The sequence below is a fragment of the Bombina bombina genome, chromosome 1 (genome assembly GCF_027579735.1).
Source record: "Bombina bombina isolate aBomBom1 chromosome 1, aBomBom1.pri, whole genome shotgun sequence".
Classification (NCBI taxonomy): Eukaryota; Metazoa; Chordata; class Amphibia; order Anura; family Bombinatoridae; genus Bombina; species Bombina bombina.
This window is the reverse complement of record NC_069499.1, coordinates 1,331,508,083-1,331,526,047: the sequence shown is the minus strand read 5'-3', so window position 1 is coordinate 1,331,526,047 and position 17,965 is coordinate 1,331,508,083. Positions and strand designations below refer to the sequence as shown.

General features: G+C 43.8%; 1 protein-coding gene across 2 annotated transcripts in view; it reads left to right on the top strand.

Annotated features, from left to right (window-relative positions):
- Positions 1–17,965, top strand: part of ZNRF1 (zinc and ring finger 1) — a 152,248-nt gene that overhangs the window by 88,471 nt on the left and 45,812 nt on the right. For both annotated transcript variants that reach the window (XM_053702113.1, XM_053702105.1), the window contains exon 2: positions 12,264–12,359. In XM_053702113.1, coding sequence (XP_053558088.1) covers positions 12,264–12,359 — 96 coding nt within the window. The remainder of the gene's footprint in view (positions 1–12,263; positions 12,360–17,965) is intronic.

Sequence of the window (17,965 nt, the reverse complement as noted above, 5' to 3'; positions counted from 1 at the left end):
AAAGTGTAATTTAAAACGTTTGCTGGCATGTTTAATCGTTTTTTATATATGTTTGGTGATAAAACTTATTGGGGCCTAGTTTTTTCCACATGGCTGGCTTGAATTTTGCCTAGAAACAGTTCCCTGAGGCTTTCCACTGTTGTAATATGAGTGGGAGGGGCATATTTTAGCGCTTTTTTGCGCAGCAAAAATTACAGTCAGACATCCAGCTTCTTCCTGCATGATCCAGGACTTCTCTGAAGGGCTCAAAAGGCTTCAAAAGTCGTATTGAGGGAGGTAAAAAGCCACAGTAGAGCTGTGGCAGTTGTTGTGACTGTTTAAAAAACGTTTTTGACATTTGTTATTCCGTTTTTGGTATTAAGGGGTTAATCATCCATTTGCAAGTGGGTGCAATGTTCTGCTAACTTATTACATACACTGTAAAAATTTCGTTAGTGTAACTGCCTTTTTTCACTTTTATTTCAAATTTGGACAAAATTTGTGTTTCTTAAAGGCGCAGTAACGTTTTTTATATTGCTTGTAAACTTGTTTTAAAGTGTTTTCCAAGCTTGCTAGTCTCATTGCTAGTCTGTTTAAACATGTCGGACACAGAGGAACCTACTTTTTTCATTATGTTTGAAAGCCATGGTGGAGCCCCATAGGAGAATGTGTACTAAATATATTGATTTCACCTTAAACAGTAAAGATCAGTCTTTATCTATAAAAGAATTATCACCAGAGGGTTCTGTCGAGGGGGAAGTTATGGCGACTAACTCTCCCCACGTGTCAGACCCTTCGCCTCCCGTTCAGGGGACGCACGCTAGCATGGCGCCAATTACATCAGGGACGCCCATAGTGATTACCTTGCAGGACATGGCTGCAATCATGAATAATACCCTGTCAGAGGTATTATCTAGATTGCCTGAATTAAGAGGCAAGCGCAATAGCTCTGGGGTTAGGAGAGATACAGAGCGCGCAAATGCTGTAAGAGCCATGTCTGATACTGCGTCACAGTATGCAGAACATGAGGACGGAGAGCTTCAGTCTGTGGGTGACATCTCTGACTCGGGGAAACCTGATTCAGAGATTTCTAATTTTAAATTTAAGCTTGAGAACCTCCGTGTATTGCTTGGGGAGGTATTAGCTGCTCTAAATGACTGTAACACAGTTGCAATTCCAGAGAAATTGTGTAGGCTGGATAGATACTATGCGGTGCCGGTGTGTACTGATGTTTTTCCTATACCTGAAAGGCTTACAGAAATTATTAGCAAGGAGTGGGATAGACCCGGTGTGCCCTTTTCTCCAACATTGGTGTGTCCGGTCCACGGCGTCATCCATTACTTGTGGGATATTCTCCTCCCCTACAGGGAAAGGCAAGGAGAGCACACAGCAGAGCTGTCCATATAGCTCCCCCTCTAGCTCCGCCCCCCAGTCATTCTCCTTGCCGCTCTGAACAAGTAGCATCTCCTCGGGGATGGTGAGGAGTTTGTGGTGTTAGTTGTAGTTTTTTATATCTTCTATCAAGAGTTTGTTATTTTAAAATAGTGCTGGCTTGTACTATTTACTCTACAACAGAAAAGTGATGAAGATTTCTGTTAAGAGGAATATGATTTTAGCACAAGTAACTAGAATCCATTGCTGTTACCACACAGGACTGTTGAAACCAGAGAACTTCAGTTGGGGGTAACAGTTTGCAGACTCATCTGCTTCAGGTATGACTAGTCTCCTTCTAACAACACAGGCTAATGCTAGATGACAGTCATTTTTCCCCTCAGGGAAAATGGTAAGCCATTTTTCTTTCACCTCAGCAAAAAAGATAACAGGCTTCCCCTTTTTGATTTTTATGCTGGTAGACACTGTTAGGGGCAAAATCGATTGGTTTTTATTACAATATCATGGTATTTGAACTGTTTTATAAGCTCATATACACTTGGGAACGTTTTTTTATTGATCTGGCATGTTTTACACACCTAAATCTAGTCAGGAAGGCCCCTTCACTCTAGTGTGCTGAGGGAGGAAGCCTCATTTTGGTGCTTCAGCTGTGCAGTTGATTTCAAGGCAGTGCATGCAGTTTTCATGTGAGAGGGTCCTGTGACTCAGAAAGTGACTCCAGAAGGCTTATTTCTGTGGATGATTGACCCCTAAGGAAGGTAAAATGCTGCAGCAATACTGTAGCAGGGATTGTAGTGTATAAAAACGGTTAAATCCAACAATTAGCTCTGGTTTGCTTGTTTTAAGAGCTAGAGTCTCCATATTTGCTGTGCAATACTTTCTAAGCATTAAGACACTGGGGTCCAAATTTCATAAAAATCGGATATTGCCTTCATAGTTTTTTGAACATTCAGAAATAAACTGTGTAATTTTATTATTTAAAGAGACAGTAACGTTTTTGTTTAAAATCGTTTTTATTGCATTGTTTGCCTGCCTAAATCTGTTTAACATGTCTATGCCATCAGATAACCTATGTTCTGTGTGTGTAGAGACAAATGTGTTCCCCCTTTGAGTGTTTGTGATAATTGTGCCATAGCGTCCAAACAAAATAAGGACAGCTCTGTTAGATTTCATAATGTTGCCCAAGATAATTTATCTAATGAAGGTAGTGAGGATAATTCTACATCCTCTCCTTCTGTGTCTACACCAGCTTTGCCCGCGCAGGCGACACCTAGCGCGCCAGTGCTTATTTCTATGCAACAATTAACAGCAGTAGTGGATAATTCTATAGCAAATCTTTTATCCAAACTGCCAGCATTTCAGAGAAAGCGTGATTGTTCAGTTTTAAATACAGATAAAAAAAGGATGAACAATCAGACGCTGACGATGCCTTATCTATTTTACCCTCACATCAATCGGAATTGGCTGTGAGGGAAGGGCTGTCTGAGGGTGAAATTTCAGACTCAGGAAAAATTTCTCAACAGGCAGATCCTGATATAGTAGCATTTAAATTTAAGCTAGAACATCTCCGCGCTTTGCTTAAGGAGGTATTAGCTACTCTGGATGACTGTGATTCTGTAGTAGTACCAGAGAAGTTGTGCAAATTGGACAAATTTTTAGAGGTCCCAGTGCACGAAGACGCTTTTCCAATACCCAAGAGGGTAGCGAGCATAGTGGATAAGGAGTGGGAGAAGCCAGGTGTACCCTTTGCCCCACCTCCTATATTTAAGAAAATGTTTCCCATAGTAGACCCTAGAAGGGACACATGGCAGACGGTCCCGAAGGTTGAGGGAGCTGTTTCAACACTAGCGAAGCGCACAACTATTCCTATAGAGGACAGCTGCGCTTTCAAAGATCCTATGGATAAAAATTGGAAGGATTGCTTAAAAAGATTTTTGTTCAACAAGGGTTCATCCTTCAACCAGCTACGTGTGTTATTACTGTCACTTCAGCGGCGTCCTTTTGGTTCGAGGAACTAGAAAGGTCGCTCCAGAAAGAGACTTCCTATGAAGAAGTCATGGACAGAATTCACGCATTAAAGTTAGCTAATTCCTTTATATTGGATGCCGCTTTTCAAATAACGAAATTGGCGGCGAAAAACTCAGGTTTTGCTACAGTAGCGCGGAGGGCGCTTTGGCTAAAATCCTGGTCGGCAGATGTGTCGTCCAAGACTAAGTTACTTAATATTCTTTTCAAGGGTAAGACCCTTTTTGGGCCGGAATTGAAGGAAATTATTTCAGACATCACTGGGGGTAAGGGCCATGCCCTCCCACAGGATAGGCCTTTTAAGGCTAAGAACAAGTCTAATTTTCGTTCCTTTCATAATTTCAGGAACGGACTGGCTAATAACTCCACTGCCGCTAGACAAGAAGGTAACGCGGCCCAGCCCAAACCCGCTTGGAAGCCCATGCAAGGCTGGAACAAGGGTAAACCTGCTGCTGCTACCAAGACAGCATGAAGGGGTAGCCCCCGATCCGGGACCGGATCTGGTAGGGGGCAGACTATCTCTCTTCGCTCAGGCTTGGGCAAGAGATGTTCCGGATCCCTGGGTACTAGAGATAGTCTCCAAGGGATACCTACTAGAGTTCAAGGGACTTCCTCCAAAGGGAAGATTCCACCTGTCTCACTTGTCTTCAGACCAGATAAAGAAACAGGCATTCTTACATTGTGTAAGAGACCTATCAAAGATGGGAGTGATAAACCCAGTCCCCTCCGGGGAACAAGGTCTAGGTTTTTACTCAAACCTGTTTGTGGTTCCCAAAAAAGAGGGAACTTTCAGGCCAATCCTGGATTTAAAGATATTAAACAATTTCCTCAGAGTTCCATCCTTCACGTGGCTCTTCCATTCTGTTTAGCCACCGCTCCCAGAATTTTCTCAAAGGTGCTAGGGTCCCTTCTAGCGGTCCTAAGGCCGAGGGGCATCGCTGTAGCACCTTATCTAGACGACATCCTAATCCAAGCGTCGTCTCTTTCCAAAGCGAGGGCCCACACAGACATTGTGTTGGCTTTTCTCAGATCTCACGGGTGGAAGGTGAACATAGAAAAGAGTTCACTGTCACCGTCCACAAGGGTTCCGTTTCTGGGAACAATAATAGATTCTATGGAAATGAAGATCTTCCTGACAGAAGTCAGAAAGTTAAAGCTTCTAAACGCTTGTCGAGTTCTTCATTCTATTCCTCAACCCTCCATAGCTCGGTGCATGGAAGTAATAGGATTAATGGTCGCAGCAATGGACGTGGTTCCTTTTGCTCGAATTCATCTAAGACCATTACAGCTGTGCATGCTCAATCAGTGGAATGGGGACTATACAGACTTGTCTCCCCAAATTCAAGTAGACCAGGTAACCAGGGACTCACTTCTCTGGTGGTTGACCCAGGATCACCTGTCTCAGGGAATGAGTTTCCGCAGACCGGAGTGGGTCATTCACGACCGACGCCAGCCTCTTGGGGTGGGGCGCGGTCTGGGATTCCCTGAAAGCTCAGGGCCTATGGTCTCGGGAAGAGTCGCTTCTCCCGATAAACATTTTGGAACTAAGAGCAATATTCAATGCGCTCCTGGCTTGACCTCAGCTAGCGAAAGCCAGGTTCATAAGATTTCAGTCGGACAACATAACGACTGTTGCGTACATCAATCATCAGGGGGGAACAAAGAGTTCCCTAGCGATGAAGGAAGTAACCAAGATCATCCAATGGGCAGAGAATCACTCCTGACATCTATCTGCTATTCACATCCCAGGAGTAGACAACTGGGAGGCGGACTATTTGAGTCGTCAGACTTTCCATCCGGGGGAGTGGGAACTCCACCCGGAGGTCTTTGCTCAGTTAACCCAATTATGGGGCATTCCAGACATGGATCTAATGGCGTCCCGTCAGAACTTCAAGATTCCTTGTTACGGGTCCAGATCCAGGGATCCCAAGGCGACTCTAGTGGATGCATTAGTGGCGCCTTGGTCGTTCAACCTAGCATATGTGTTTCCACCGTTTCCTCTCCTTCCCAGGCTCATAGCCAGGATCAAACAGGAGAAGGCCTCAGTGATTCTGATAGCTCCTGCGTGGCCACGCAGGACTTGGTATGCAGACCTGCTGAATATGTCATCGGCTCCACCATGGAAGCTACCTTTGAGACAGGATCTTCTAGTACAAGGTCCATTCGAACATCCAAATCTAGTTTCTCTGCAGCTGACTGCTTGGAAATTGAACGCTTGATTTTATCCAAACGTGGGTTTTCGAATTCTGTGATAGATACTCTGGTCCAAGCCAGAAAACCTGTGACTAGAAAGATTTACCATAAAATATGGCGTAAATATATCTGTTGGTGTGAATCCAAGGGATTCTCCTGGAGTAAAATAAAAATTCCAAGGATTCTCTCCTTTCTCCAAGAAGGTTTGGATAAAGGGTTGTCCGCTAGTTCTCTAAAGGGACAGATTTCTGCTTTATCTGTCTTGTTACACAAACGACTGGCAGCTGTGCCAGATGTACAAGCTTTTGTTCAGGCTTTGGTTAGAATCAAGCCTGTTTACAGAACCATGACTCCTCCTTGGAGTCTAAATTTAGTTCTTTCAGTTCTTCAAGGGGTTCCGTTTGAACCTTTACATTCCATAAATATTAAGTTATTATCTTGGAAAGTACTGTGTTTGGGTGCTATTTCTTCTGCTAGAAGAGTTTCTGAATTATCTGCTTTGCAGTGTAATCCACCCTATCTGGTTTTCCATTCAGATAAGGTTGTTTTGCGTACTAAGCCTGGTTTTCTTCCAAAAGTTGTTTCCAACAAGAATATTAACCAGGAAATAGTTGTTCCTTCTCTGTGTCCGAAACAAGTTTCAAAGAAGGAATGTTTATTACACAATTTAGATGTTGTTCGTGCTTTAAAGTTCTATTTAGAAGCAACAAAAGATTTTAGACAAACCTCATCTTTGTTTGTCGTTTACTCTGGTAAGAGGAGAGATCAAAAAGCTACTGCTACCTCTCTCTCTTTCTGGCTAAAAAGCATTATCCGATTGGCCTATGAGACTGCCGGACGACAGCCTCCTGACTCTACTAGGGCTGTGGCTTCCACATGGGCCTACAAGAACGAGGCTTCTGTTGATCAGATATGTAAGGCAGCGACTTGGTATTCTCTGCACACTTTTGCCAAATTCTACAAATTTGATACTTATGCTTCTTCGGAGGCTATTTTTGGGAGAATGGTTTTGCAAGCCGTGGTGCCTTCCATTTAGGTAACCTGATTTGCTCCCTCCCTTCATCCGTGTCCTAAAGCTTTGGTATTGGTTCCCACAAGTAATGGATGACGCCGTGGACCGGACACACCAATGTTGGAGAAAACAGAATTTATGCTTACCTGATAAATTACTTTCTCCAACGGTGTGTCCGGTCCACGGCCCGCCCTGGTTTTCCTAATCAGGTTAAAAAAAATTTTGTCTTTGTACACTACAGTCACCACGGCACCCTATAGTTTCTCCTTTTTTCTCCTAACCGTCGGTCGAATGACTGGGGGGCGGAGCTAGAGGGGGAGCTATATGGACAGCTCTGCTGTGTGCTCTCCTTGCCTTTCCCTGTAGGGGAGGAGAATATCCCACAAGTAATGGATGACGCCGTGGACCGGACACACCGTTGGAGAAAGTAATTTATCAGGTAAGCATAAATTCTGTTTTCCCCACCTCCTATATTTAGAAAAATGTTTCCAATAGACGCCACTACACGGGACTTATGGCAGACTGTCCCTAAGGTGGAGGGAGCAGTTTCTACTGTAGCAAAGCGTACCACTATCCCGGTTGAGGACAGTTGTGCTTTTTCAGATCCAATGGATAAAAAATTGGAGGGTTACCTTAAGAAAATGTTTATTCAACAAGGTTTTATTTTACAGCCCCTTGCATGCATTGCACCTGTCACTGCTGCGGCGGCATTCTGGTTTGAGGCCCTGGAAGAGGCCATCCATACAGCTCCATTGAATGAAATTATTGACAAGCTTAGAATGCTTAAGCTAGCTAACTCATTTGTTTCTGATGCCATTGTTCATTTGACTAAACTAACTGCTAAGAATTCCGGATTCGCCATCCAGGCGCGTAGGGCGCTATGGCTTAAATCCTGGTCAGCTGACGTGACTTCGAAGTCTAAATTACTCAACATTCCTTTCAAGGGGCAGACCTTATTCGGGCCTGGCTTGAAGGAAATTATTGCGGACATTACTGGAGGCAAGGGTCATACCCTTCCTCAGGACAGGGCCAAATCAAAGGCCAAACAGTCTAATTTTCGTGCCTTTCAAAATTTCAAGGCAGGAGCAGCATCAACTTCCTCCGCTTCAAAATAAGAGGGAACTGTTGCTCATTCCAGACAGGCCTGGAAACCTAACCAGTCCTGAAACAAGGGCAAGCAGGCCAGAAAGCCTGCTGCTGTCCCCAAGACAGCATGAAGGAACGGCCCCCTATCCGGAAACTGATCTAGTGGGGGGCAGACTTTCTCTCTTCGCCCAGGCGTGGGCAAGAGATGTTCAGGATCCCTGGGCGTTGGAGATCATATCTCAGGGATATCTTCTGGACTTCAAAGCTTCTCCTCCACAAGGGAGATTTCATCTTTCAAGGTTATCAGCAAACCAGATAAAGAAAGAGGCATTCCTAAGCTGTGTGCAAGACCTCCTAGTAATGGGAGTGATCCATCCAGTTCCGCGGACGGAACAAGGACAGGGGTTTTATTCAAATCTGTTTGTGGTTCCCAAGAAAGAGGGAACCTTCAGACCAATCTTGGATCTAAAGATCTTAAATTCCTCATTCAAAATGGAAACTATTCGGACCATCCTACCCATGATCCAAGAGGGTCAGTACATGACCACAGTGGACTTAAAGGATGCCTACCTTCACATACCGATTCACAAAGATCATCATCGGTTCCTAAGGTTTGCCTTTCTAGACAGGCATTACCAATTTGTAGCTCTTGCCTTCGGGTTGGCCACAGCCCCGAGAATTTTTACAAAGGTTCTGGACTCACTTCTGGCGGTTCTAAGACCGCGAGGCATAGCGGTGGCTCCTTATCTAGACAACATCCTGATACAGGCGTCAAGCTTTCAAATTGGCAAGTCTCATACAGAGATAGTTCTGGCATGTCTGAGGTCGCATGGGTGGACAGTGAACGTGGAAAAGAGTTCTCTATCCCCACTCACAAGAGTCTCCTTCCTAGGGACTCTTATATATTCTGTAGAGATGAAAATTTACCTGACGGAGTCCAGGTTATCGAAACTTCTAAATGCTTGCCGTGTCCTTCATTCCATTCCACGCCCGTCAGTGGCTCAGTGCATGGAAGTAATCGGCTTAATGGTAGCGGCAATGGACATAGTGCCATTTGCGCGCCTGCATCTCAGACCGCTGCAATTATGCATGCTAAGTCAGTGGAATGGGGATTACTCAGGTTTGTCCCCTCTACTAAATCTGGATCAAGAGACCAGAGATTCTCTTCTCTGGTGGCTTTCTCGGGACCATCTGTCCAAGGGTATGACCTTTCGCAGGCCAGATTGGACGATTGTAACAACAGATGCCAGCCTTCTAGGTTGGGGCGCAGTCTGGAACTCCCTGAAGGCACAGGGATCGTGGACTCAGGAGGAGAAACTCCTCCCAATAAATATTCTGAAATTAAGAGCAATATACAATGCTCTTCTAGCTTGGCCTCAGTTAGCAACCCTGAGGTTCATCAGATTTCAGTCGGACAACATCACGACTGTGGCTTACATCAACCATCAAGGGGGAACCAAGAGTTCCCTAGCGATGTTAGAAGTCTCAAAGATAATTCGCTGGGCAGAGTCTCACTCATGCCACCTTTCAGCGATCCACATCCCAGACGTAGAGAACTGGGAAGCGGATTTTCTATGTCGTCAGACTTTTCATCCGGGGGAGTGGGAACTCCATCCGGAGGTGTTTGCTCAACTGGTCCATCGTTGGGGCAAACCAGAACTGGATCTCATGGCGTCTCGCCAGAACGCCAAGCTTCCTTGTTACGGATCCAGGTCCAGGGACCCGGGAGCGTCGCTGATAGATGCTCTAGCGGAGCTTCGCTGATAGATGCTCTAGCAGCTCCTTGGTTCTTCAACCTGGCTTGTGTTTCCACCGTTTCCTCTGCTCCCTCGACTGATTGCCAAAATCAAACAGGAGAGAGCATTGATGATTCTGATAGCGCCTGCGTGGCCACACAGGACCTGGTATGCAGACCTAGTGGACATGTCATCTCTTCCACCATGGACTCTGCCTCTGAGGCAGGACCTTCTAATACAAGGTCCTTTCAATCATCCAAATCTAATTTCTCTGAGACTGACTGCATGGAGATTGAACGCTTGATTCTATCAAGGCGTGGCTTTTCCAAGTCAGTCATTGATACCTTAATACAGGCACGAAAGCCTGTCACCAGGAAAATCTACCATAAGATATGGCGTAAATATCTTTATTGGTGTGAATCCAAGAGTTACTCATGGAGTAAGGTTAGGATTCCTAGGATATTGTCCTTTCTCCAAGAGGGTTTGGACAAAGGCTTATCAGCTAGTTCTTTAAAGGGACAGATCTCTGCTCTGTCTATTCTTTTGCACAAGCGTCTGGCAGAGGTTCCAGACGTCCAGGCATTTTGTCAGGCTTTGGTTAGGATTAAGCCTGTGTTTAAAACTGTTGCTCCCCCGTGGAGCTTAAACTTGGTTCTTAAAGTTCTTCAGGGAGTTCAGTTTGAACCCCTTCATTCCATTGATATTAAACTTTTATCTTGGAAAGTTCTGTTTTTGATGGCTATTTCCTCGGCTCGAAGAGTCTGAGTTATCTGCCTTACAATGTGTTTCTCCTTATCTGATTTTTCATTCAGACAAGGTAGTTCTGCGTACCAAACCTGGGTTTTTACCTATGGTGGTTTCTAACAGGAATATCAATCAAGAGATTGTTGTTCCATCATTGTGTCCTAATCCTTCTTCAAAGAAGGAACGTCTCTTGCATAATCTGGACGTAGTCCGTGCCTTGAAGTTTTTACTTACAGGCTACTAAAGATTTTCGTCAAACATCTGCCCTTTTTGTCGTTTACTCTGAACAGAGGAGAGGTCAAAAAGCTTTGGCAACCTCTCTCTCCTTTTGGCTTCGGAGCATAATACGCTTAGCCTATGAGACTGCTGGACAGCAGCCACCTGAAAGGATTACAGCTCATTCTACTAGAGCTGTGGCTTCCACCTGGGCCTTTAAAAATGAGGCCTCTGTTGAACAGATTTGCAAGGCTGCGACTTGGTCTTCGCTTCACACCTTTTCAAAATTTTACAAATTTGATACTTTTGCTTCTTCGGAGGCTGTTTTTGGGAGACAGGTTCTACAGGCAGTGGTTCCTTCCGTTTAAGTTCCCTCCTTGTCCCTCCCATCATCCGTGTACTTTAGCTTTGGTATTGGTATCCCACAAGTAATGGATGATCCGTGGACTGGATACACTTAACAAGAGAAAACATAATTTATGCTTACCTGATAAATGTATTTCTCTTGTAGTGTATCCAGTCCACGGCCCGCCCTGACCTTTTAAGGCAGGTCTAAATTTTAATTAAACTACAGTCACCACTTCACCCTATGGTTTCTCCTTTCTCGGCTTGTTTCGGTCGAATGACTGGATATGGCAGTGAGGGGAGGAGCTATATAGCAGCTCTGCTGTGGGTGATCCTCTTGCAACTTCCTGTTGGGAAGGAGAATATCCCACAAGTAATGGATGATCCGTGGACTGGATACACTACAAGAGAAATAAATTTATCAGGTAAGCATAAATTATGTTTTTATCTAATTTGTTTCATTCTTTTGTTTTTCCTTTGTTGAAGGACAGCAATGCAAAACTCGGCTAGCTAAACTCATTAGGTGAGCCAGTTAGCTCCCAGTACTGCATTGCTGCTCCTGAACCTATGTATACTTCTCAACAAAGGATACCAAGAACATAAATCAGATTAGATAATAAAAGTATAGTGAAAAGTTTTTTTTTTTTTACGCTCTATCTGAATTATGAAATAGATTTTTTTTTGTTATTAAAGTTCAAAGATCCTTTATGCAATGTTTATATAATCTTCTTGATGTTGTCTTGTACATCACATAAGTTGTTTTAGGCAATAATTTATGAAACATTAATTATTTAGGGCTGTGCTTACACCAGGCAGTGTCATAGTCATAAGACATATTGATAATGATTTGTCTGTAGAATTCAGTGTCTGGTAAATCTTAAGTGAAGGTAAACTGATGAATGAAAGCCTGTTTTTTTAAAAATACTATTAAAAACAGGGGCACTTTCATTCATCAAAGTTTTTAGAAGGCAGCCGTTTTGATTAAAAACTTAACTTTGTTTTTTTTCACAGCCAGAGCATCTTCCCCCACCCGGAGATCCTCTCTTCACACGTCATCAATGACTAATCCAGCTTCCTCCAATCCACGGCATGGCCTCAGGCAATGACTACCCTGGGGAGGAAGCTGGATTAGTCATTGATGACGTGTGAAGAGAGGATCTCCGTGTGGGGGAAGCTGCTTTGGCTCTGCAAAGAAGAGAGGTAAGTTTTTAATCAAAACGGCTGCTTTGTAAACTTTTTTAATATTTTTAATAGTATTTTTAAAAAACGGGCTTTCGTTCATCAAAGTTTGCCTTCACTTTAACAAGTAAATAAGAGTTTGGTCCTTTCAGAAATAGATACAAATTTACTAGAAACAACTTTCCCTCCTTGGCTGACAAGCCATGATGCATAATAATGTGCAGCATCCATGGTATTAAACATTTCATTTTTTGATGTGTACTTTTCCTAGCATTGGATCAAACTATGTTTATTTTTTTTGTTAAAATAACGTTGAGGTTCTCTCATCTTTAAACATGGTTTTTATATGTTTGCAGGTTTCCGTTGCCCAATTTGCTCAAAGTCTGTAGCCTCTGATGAGATGGAGATGCACTTTATTATGTGTCTGAGTAAGCCTCGGCTATCCTATAACGGTATGTATTCACCATCCTTTTATGTTTTCATTTATGAATTGGCATAAATATGCCTGCGTTTTTGTGCCAGGCAGCGCACTCACTATTTTTATTCTGCAGGTATCAGTCGAAGGTGTGATGATAGTAGTTACATTGGTTACCATATAGGATGGGTTGAGTTTTCAGTAATATGTGTAGTATGGCACAAGTAGTTGGAAATTTTAATTTTATCCACAGGACACTGAAGTCCTATGCCAATATCTGTATGAAATGGGGAATTGATGGAATACTAGAAATGTTTTTTGTGTACAGTTATCATTTCTAGAAGCAGGTTGTAATCATGAATTTTGCTCTGTATAAAAGCAGAACTGCATATGGTGTATGGAAGTGTTAGAAGTTGCAGTGGATCAATACTTACTGCACCGTGCGCCACAAACCCGTTACAACTGGAATACGTACTATAAATCATTAAAAGGCTTTGCAAATATCTCAGCTGCTTAAGAGAGACATCAAATTAATCAAATTCCATTGCCCTTCACTTTGGAAGATTGTGCCATAAGCTTGGGATCAGGGGTGGGAGGCAACAGGCAGCATAGGGCGATATTTAAATCTTTGGTTTCTATCCGGCATCCTTTTAAAGAGGTCTATCTTTGTTGCTGACTGCCAGCCAATGCATGGAAATACTGCTATGGCAAAAACGTTTCTATCCTCCGTCAATAAAAATAGATTTTTTAAACCAAAGCTCTGTTGATGGGCAGCGATATTGCTGATATGATTAGTAACATCTGTTTATTTAAAAATACATTGTAAAATCTGGCTCTTAAGGTTAGTGATTTTAGTATGCTTGTAATGTTTTCTGATCAAATACATTTTCTCCAACATAGGTGTGTCCGGTCCACGGCGTCATCCTTACTTGTGGGATATTCTCTTCCCCAACAGGAAATGGCAAAGAGCCCAGCAAAGCTGGTCACATGATCCCTCCTAGGCTCCGCCTACCCCAGTCATTCTCTTTGCCGTTGTACAGGCAACATCTCCACGGAGATGGCTTAGAGTTTTTTAGTGTTTAACTGTAGTTTTTATTATTCAATCAAGAGTTTGTTATTTTGAAATAGTGCTGGTATGTACTATTTACTCAGAAACAGAAAAGAGATGAAGATTTCTGTTTGTATGAGGAAAATGATTTTAGCAACCGTAACTAAAATCCATGGCTGTTCCACACAGGACTGTTGAGAGCAATTAACTTCAGTTGGGGGAACAGTGTGCAGTCTCTTGCTGCTTGAGGTATGACACATTCTAACAAGACAATGTAATGCTGGAAGCTGTCATTTTCCCTATGGGATCCGGTAAGCCATGTTTATTACGATCGTAAATAAGGGCTTCACAAGGGCTTATTAAGACTGTAGACTTTTCTGGGCTAAATCGATTCATTATTAACACATATTTAGCCTTGAGGAATCATTTTATCTGGGTATTTTGATATAATAATATCGGCAGGCACTGTATTAGACACCTTATTTCTTAGGGGCTTTCCCAAAGCATAAGCAGAGCCTCATTTTCGCGCCGGTGTGGCGCACTTGTTTTTGAGAGGCATGGCATGCAGTCGCATGTGAGAGGAGCTCTGATACTTAGAAAAGTCTTTCTGAAGGCGTCATTTGGTATCGTATTCCCCTTTGGGTTTGGTTGGGTCTCAGCAAAGCAGATACCAGGGACTGTAAAGGGGTTAAAGTTTTAAAACGGCTCCGGTTCCGTTATTTTAAGGGTTAAAGCTTCCAAATTTGGTGTGCAATACTTTTAAGGCTTTAAGACACTGTGGTGAAAATTTGGTGAATTTTGAACAATTCCTTCATGTTTTTTCGCAATTGCAGTAATAAAGTGTGTTCAGTTTAAAATTTAAAGTGACAGTAACGGTTTTATTTTAAAACGTTTTTTGTACTTTCTTATCAAGTTTATGCCTGTTTAACATGTCTGAACTACCAGATAGACTGTGTTCTGAATGTGGGGAAGCCAGAATTCCTATTCATTTAAATAAATGTGATTTATGTGATAATGACAATGATGCCCAAGATGATTCCTCAAGTGAGGGGAGTAAGCATGGTACTGCATCATTCCCTCCTTCGTCTACACGAGTCTTGCCCACTCAGGAGGCCCCTAGTACATCTAGCGCGCCAATACTCCTTACTATGCAACAATTAACGGCTGTAATGGATAATTCTGTCAAAAACATTTTAGCCAAAATGAACCCTTGTCAGCGTAAGCGTGGCTGCTCTGTTCTAGTTACTGAAGAGCATGACGACGCTGATATTAATATCTCTGAAGGGCCCCTAACCCAATCTGAGGGGGCCAGGGAGGTTTTGTCTGAGGGAGAAATTACTGATTCAGGGAACATTTCTCAACAGGCTGAACCTGATGTGATTGCATTTAAATTTAAGTTGGAACATCTCCGCATTTTGCTTAAGGAGGTATTATCCACTCTGGATGATTGTGAAAAGTTGGTCATCCCAGAGAAACTATGTAAAATGGACAAGTTCCTAGAGGTGCCGGGGCTCCCAGAAGCTTTTCCTATACCCAAGCGGGTGGCGGACATTGTTAATAAAGAAACGTCCTCTAAGCAAGAGGGTAATACTTCTCAAGCCAAGCCAGCTTGGAGACCAATGCAAGGCTGGAACAAGGGAAAGCAGGCCAAGAAACCTGCCACTGCTACCAAGACAGCATGAAATATTGGCCCCCGATCCGGGACCGGATCTGGTGGGGGGCAGACTCTCTCTCTTCGCTCAGGCTTGGGCAAGAGATGTTCTGGATCCTTGGGCGCTAGAAATAGTCTCCCAGGGTTATCTTCTGGAATTCAAGGGACTTCCCCCAAGGGGGAGGTTCCACAGGTCTCAGTTGTCTTCAGACCACATAAAAAGACAGGCGTTCTTACATTGTGTAGAAGACCTGTTAAAGATGGGAGTGATTCATCCTGTTCCATTAAGAGAACAAGGGATGGGGTTCTACTCCAATCTGTTCATAGTTCCCAAAAAAGAGGGAACGTTCAGACCAATCTTAGATCTCAAGATCTTAAACAAGTTTCTCAAGGTTCCATCGTTCAAGATGGAAACCATTCGAACTATTCTTCCTTCCATCCAGGAAGGTCAATTCATGACCACGGTGGATTTAAAGGATGCGTATCTACATATTCCTATCCACAAGGAACATCATCGGTTCCTAAGGTTTGCATTCCTGGACAAACATTACCAGTTCGTGGCGCTTCCTTTCGGATTAGCCACTGCTCCAAGGATTTTCACAAAGGTACTAGGGTCCCTTCTAGCGGTGCTAAGACCAAGGGGCATTGCAGTAGTACCTTACCTGGACGACATTCTGATTCAAGCGTCGTCCCTTCCTCAAGCAAAGGCTCACACGGACATCGTCCTGGCCTTTCTCAGATCTCACGGCTGGAAAGTGAACGTGGAAAAGAGTTCTCTATCCCCGTCAACAAGGGTTCCCTTCTTGGGAACAATTATAGACTCCTTAGAAATGAGGATTTTTCTAACAGAGGCCAGAAAAACAAAACTTCTAGACTCTTGTCGGATACTTCATTCCGTTCCTCTTCCTTCCATAGCTCAGTGCATGGAAGTGATCGGGTTGATGGTAGCGGCAATGGACATAGTTCCTTTTGCGCGCATTCATCTAAGACCATTACAACTGGGCATGCTCAGTCAGTGGAATGGGGACTATACAGACTTGTCTCCAAAGATACAAGTAAATCAGAGGACCAGAGACTCACTCCGTTGGTGGCTGTCCCTGAACAACCTGTCACAAGGGATGTCATTCCGCAGACCAGAGTGGGTCATTGTCACGACCGACGCCAGTCTGATGGGCTGGGGCGCGGTCTGGGGATCCCTGAAAGCTCAGGGTCTTTGGTCTCGGGAAGAATCTCTTCTACCGATAAATATTCTGGAACTGAGAGCGATATTCAATGCTCTCAAGGCTTGGCCTCAGCTAGCGAGGACCAAGTTCATACGGTTTCAATCAGACAACATGACGACTGTTGCGTACATCAACCATCAGGGGGGAACAAGGAGTTCCCTAGCGATGGAAGAAGTGACCAAAATCATTCTATGGGCGGAGTCTCACTCCTGCCACCTGTCTGCTATCCACATCCCAGGAGTGGAAAATTGGGAAGCGGATTTTCTGAGTCGTCAGACATTGCATCCGGGGGAGTGGGAACTCCATCCGGAAATCTTTGCCCAAGTCACTCAGCTGTGGGGCATTCCAGACATGGATCTAATGGCCTCTCGTCAGAACTTCAAAGTTCCTTGCTACGGGTCCAGATCCAGGGATCCCAAGGCGGCTCTAGTGGATGCACTAGTAGCACCTTGGACCTTCAAACTAGCTTATGTGTTCCCGCCGTTTCCTCTCATCCCCAGGCTGGTAGCCAGGATCAATCAGGAGAGGGCGTCGGTGATCTTGATAGCTCCTGCGTGGCCACGCAGGACTTGGTATGCAGATCTGGTGAATATGTCATCGGCTCCACCTTGGAAGCTACCTTTGAGACGAGACCTTCTTGTTCAGGGTCCGTTCGAACATCCGAATCTGGTTTCACTCCAGCTGACTGCTTGGAGATTGAACGCTTGATTTTATCGAAGCGAGGATTCTCAGATTCTGTTATCGATACTCTTGTTCAGGCCAGAAAGCCTGTAACTCGAAAGATTTACCACAAGATTTGGAAAAAATATATCTGTTGGGGTGAATCTAAAGGATTCCCTTGGGACAAGGTTAAGATTCCTAGGATTCTATCCTTCCTTCAAGAAGGATTGGAAAAAGGATTATCTGCAAGTTCCCTGAAGGGACAGATTTCCGCCTTGTCGGTGTTACTTCACAAAAAGCTGGCAGCTGTGCCAGATGTTCAAGCCTTTGTTCAGGCTCTGGTTAGAATCAAGCCTGTTTACAAACCTTTGACTCCTCCCTGGAGTCTCAATTTAGTTCTTTCAGTTCTTCAGGGGGTTCCGTTTGAACCCTTGCATTCCGTTGATATTAAATTATTATCTTGGAAAGTTTTGTTTTTGGTTGCAATTTCTTCTGCTAGAAGAGTTTCAGAATTATCTGCTCTGCAGTGTTCTCCTCCTTATCTGGTGTTCCATGCAGATAAGGTGGTTTTGCGTACTAAACCTGGTTTTCTTCCGAAAGTTGTTTCTAACAAAAACATTAACCAGGAGATTATCGTACCTTCTCTGTGTCCGAAACCAGTTTCAAAGAAGGAACGTTTGTTGCACAATTTGGATGTTGTTCGCGCTCTAAAATTCTATTTAGATGCTACAAAGGATTTTAGACAAACATCTTCCTTGTTTGTTGTTTATTCCGGTAAAAGGAGAGGTCAAAAAGCAACTTCTACCTCTCTCTCTTTTTGGATTAAAAGCATCATCAGATTGGCTTACGAGACTGCCGGACGGCAGCCTCCCGAAAGAATCACAGCTCATTCCACTAGGGCTGTGGCTTCCACATGGGCCTTCAAGAACGAGGCTTCTGTTGATCAGATATGTAGGGCAGCGACTTGGTCTTCACTGCACACTTTTACCAAATTTTACAAGTTTGATACTTTTGCTTCTTCTGAGGCTATTTTTGGGAGAAAGGTTTTGCAAGCCGTGGTG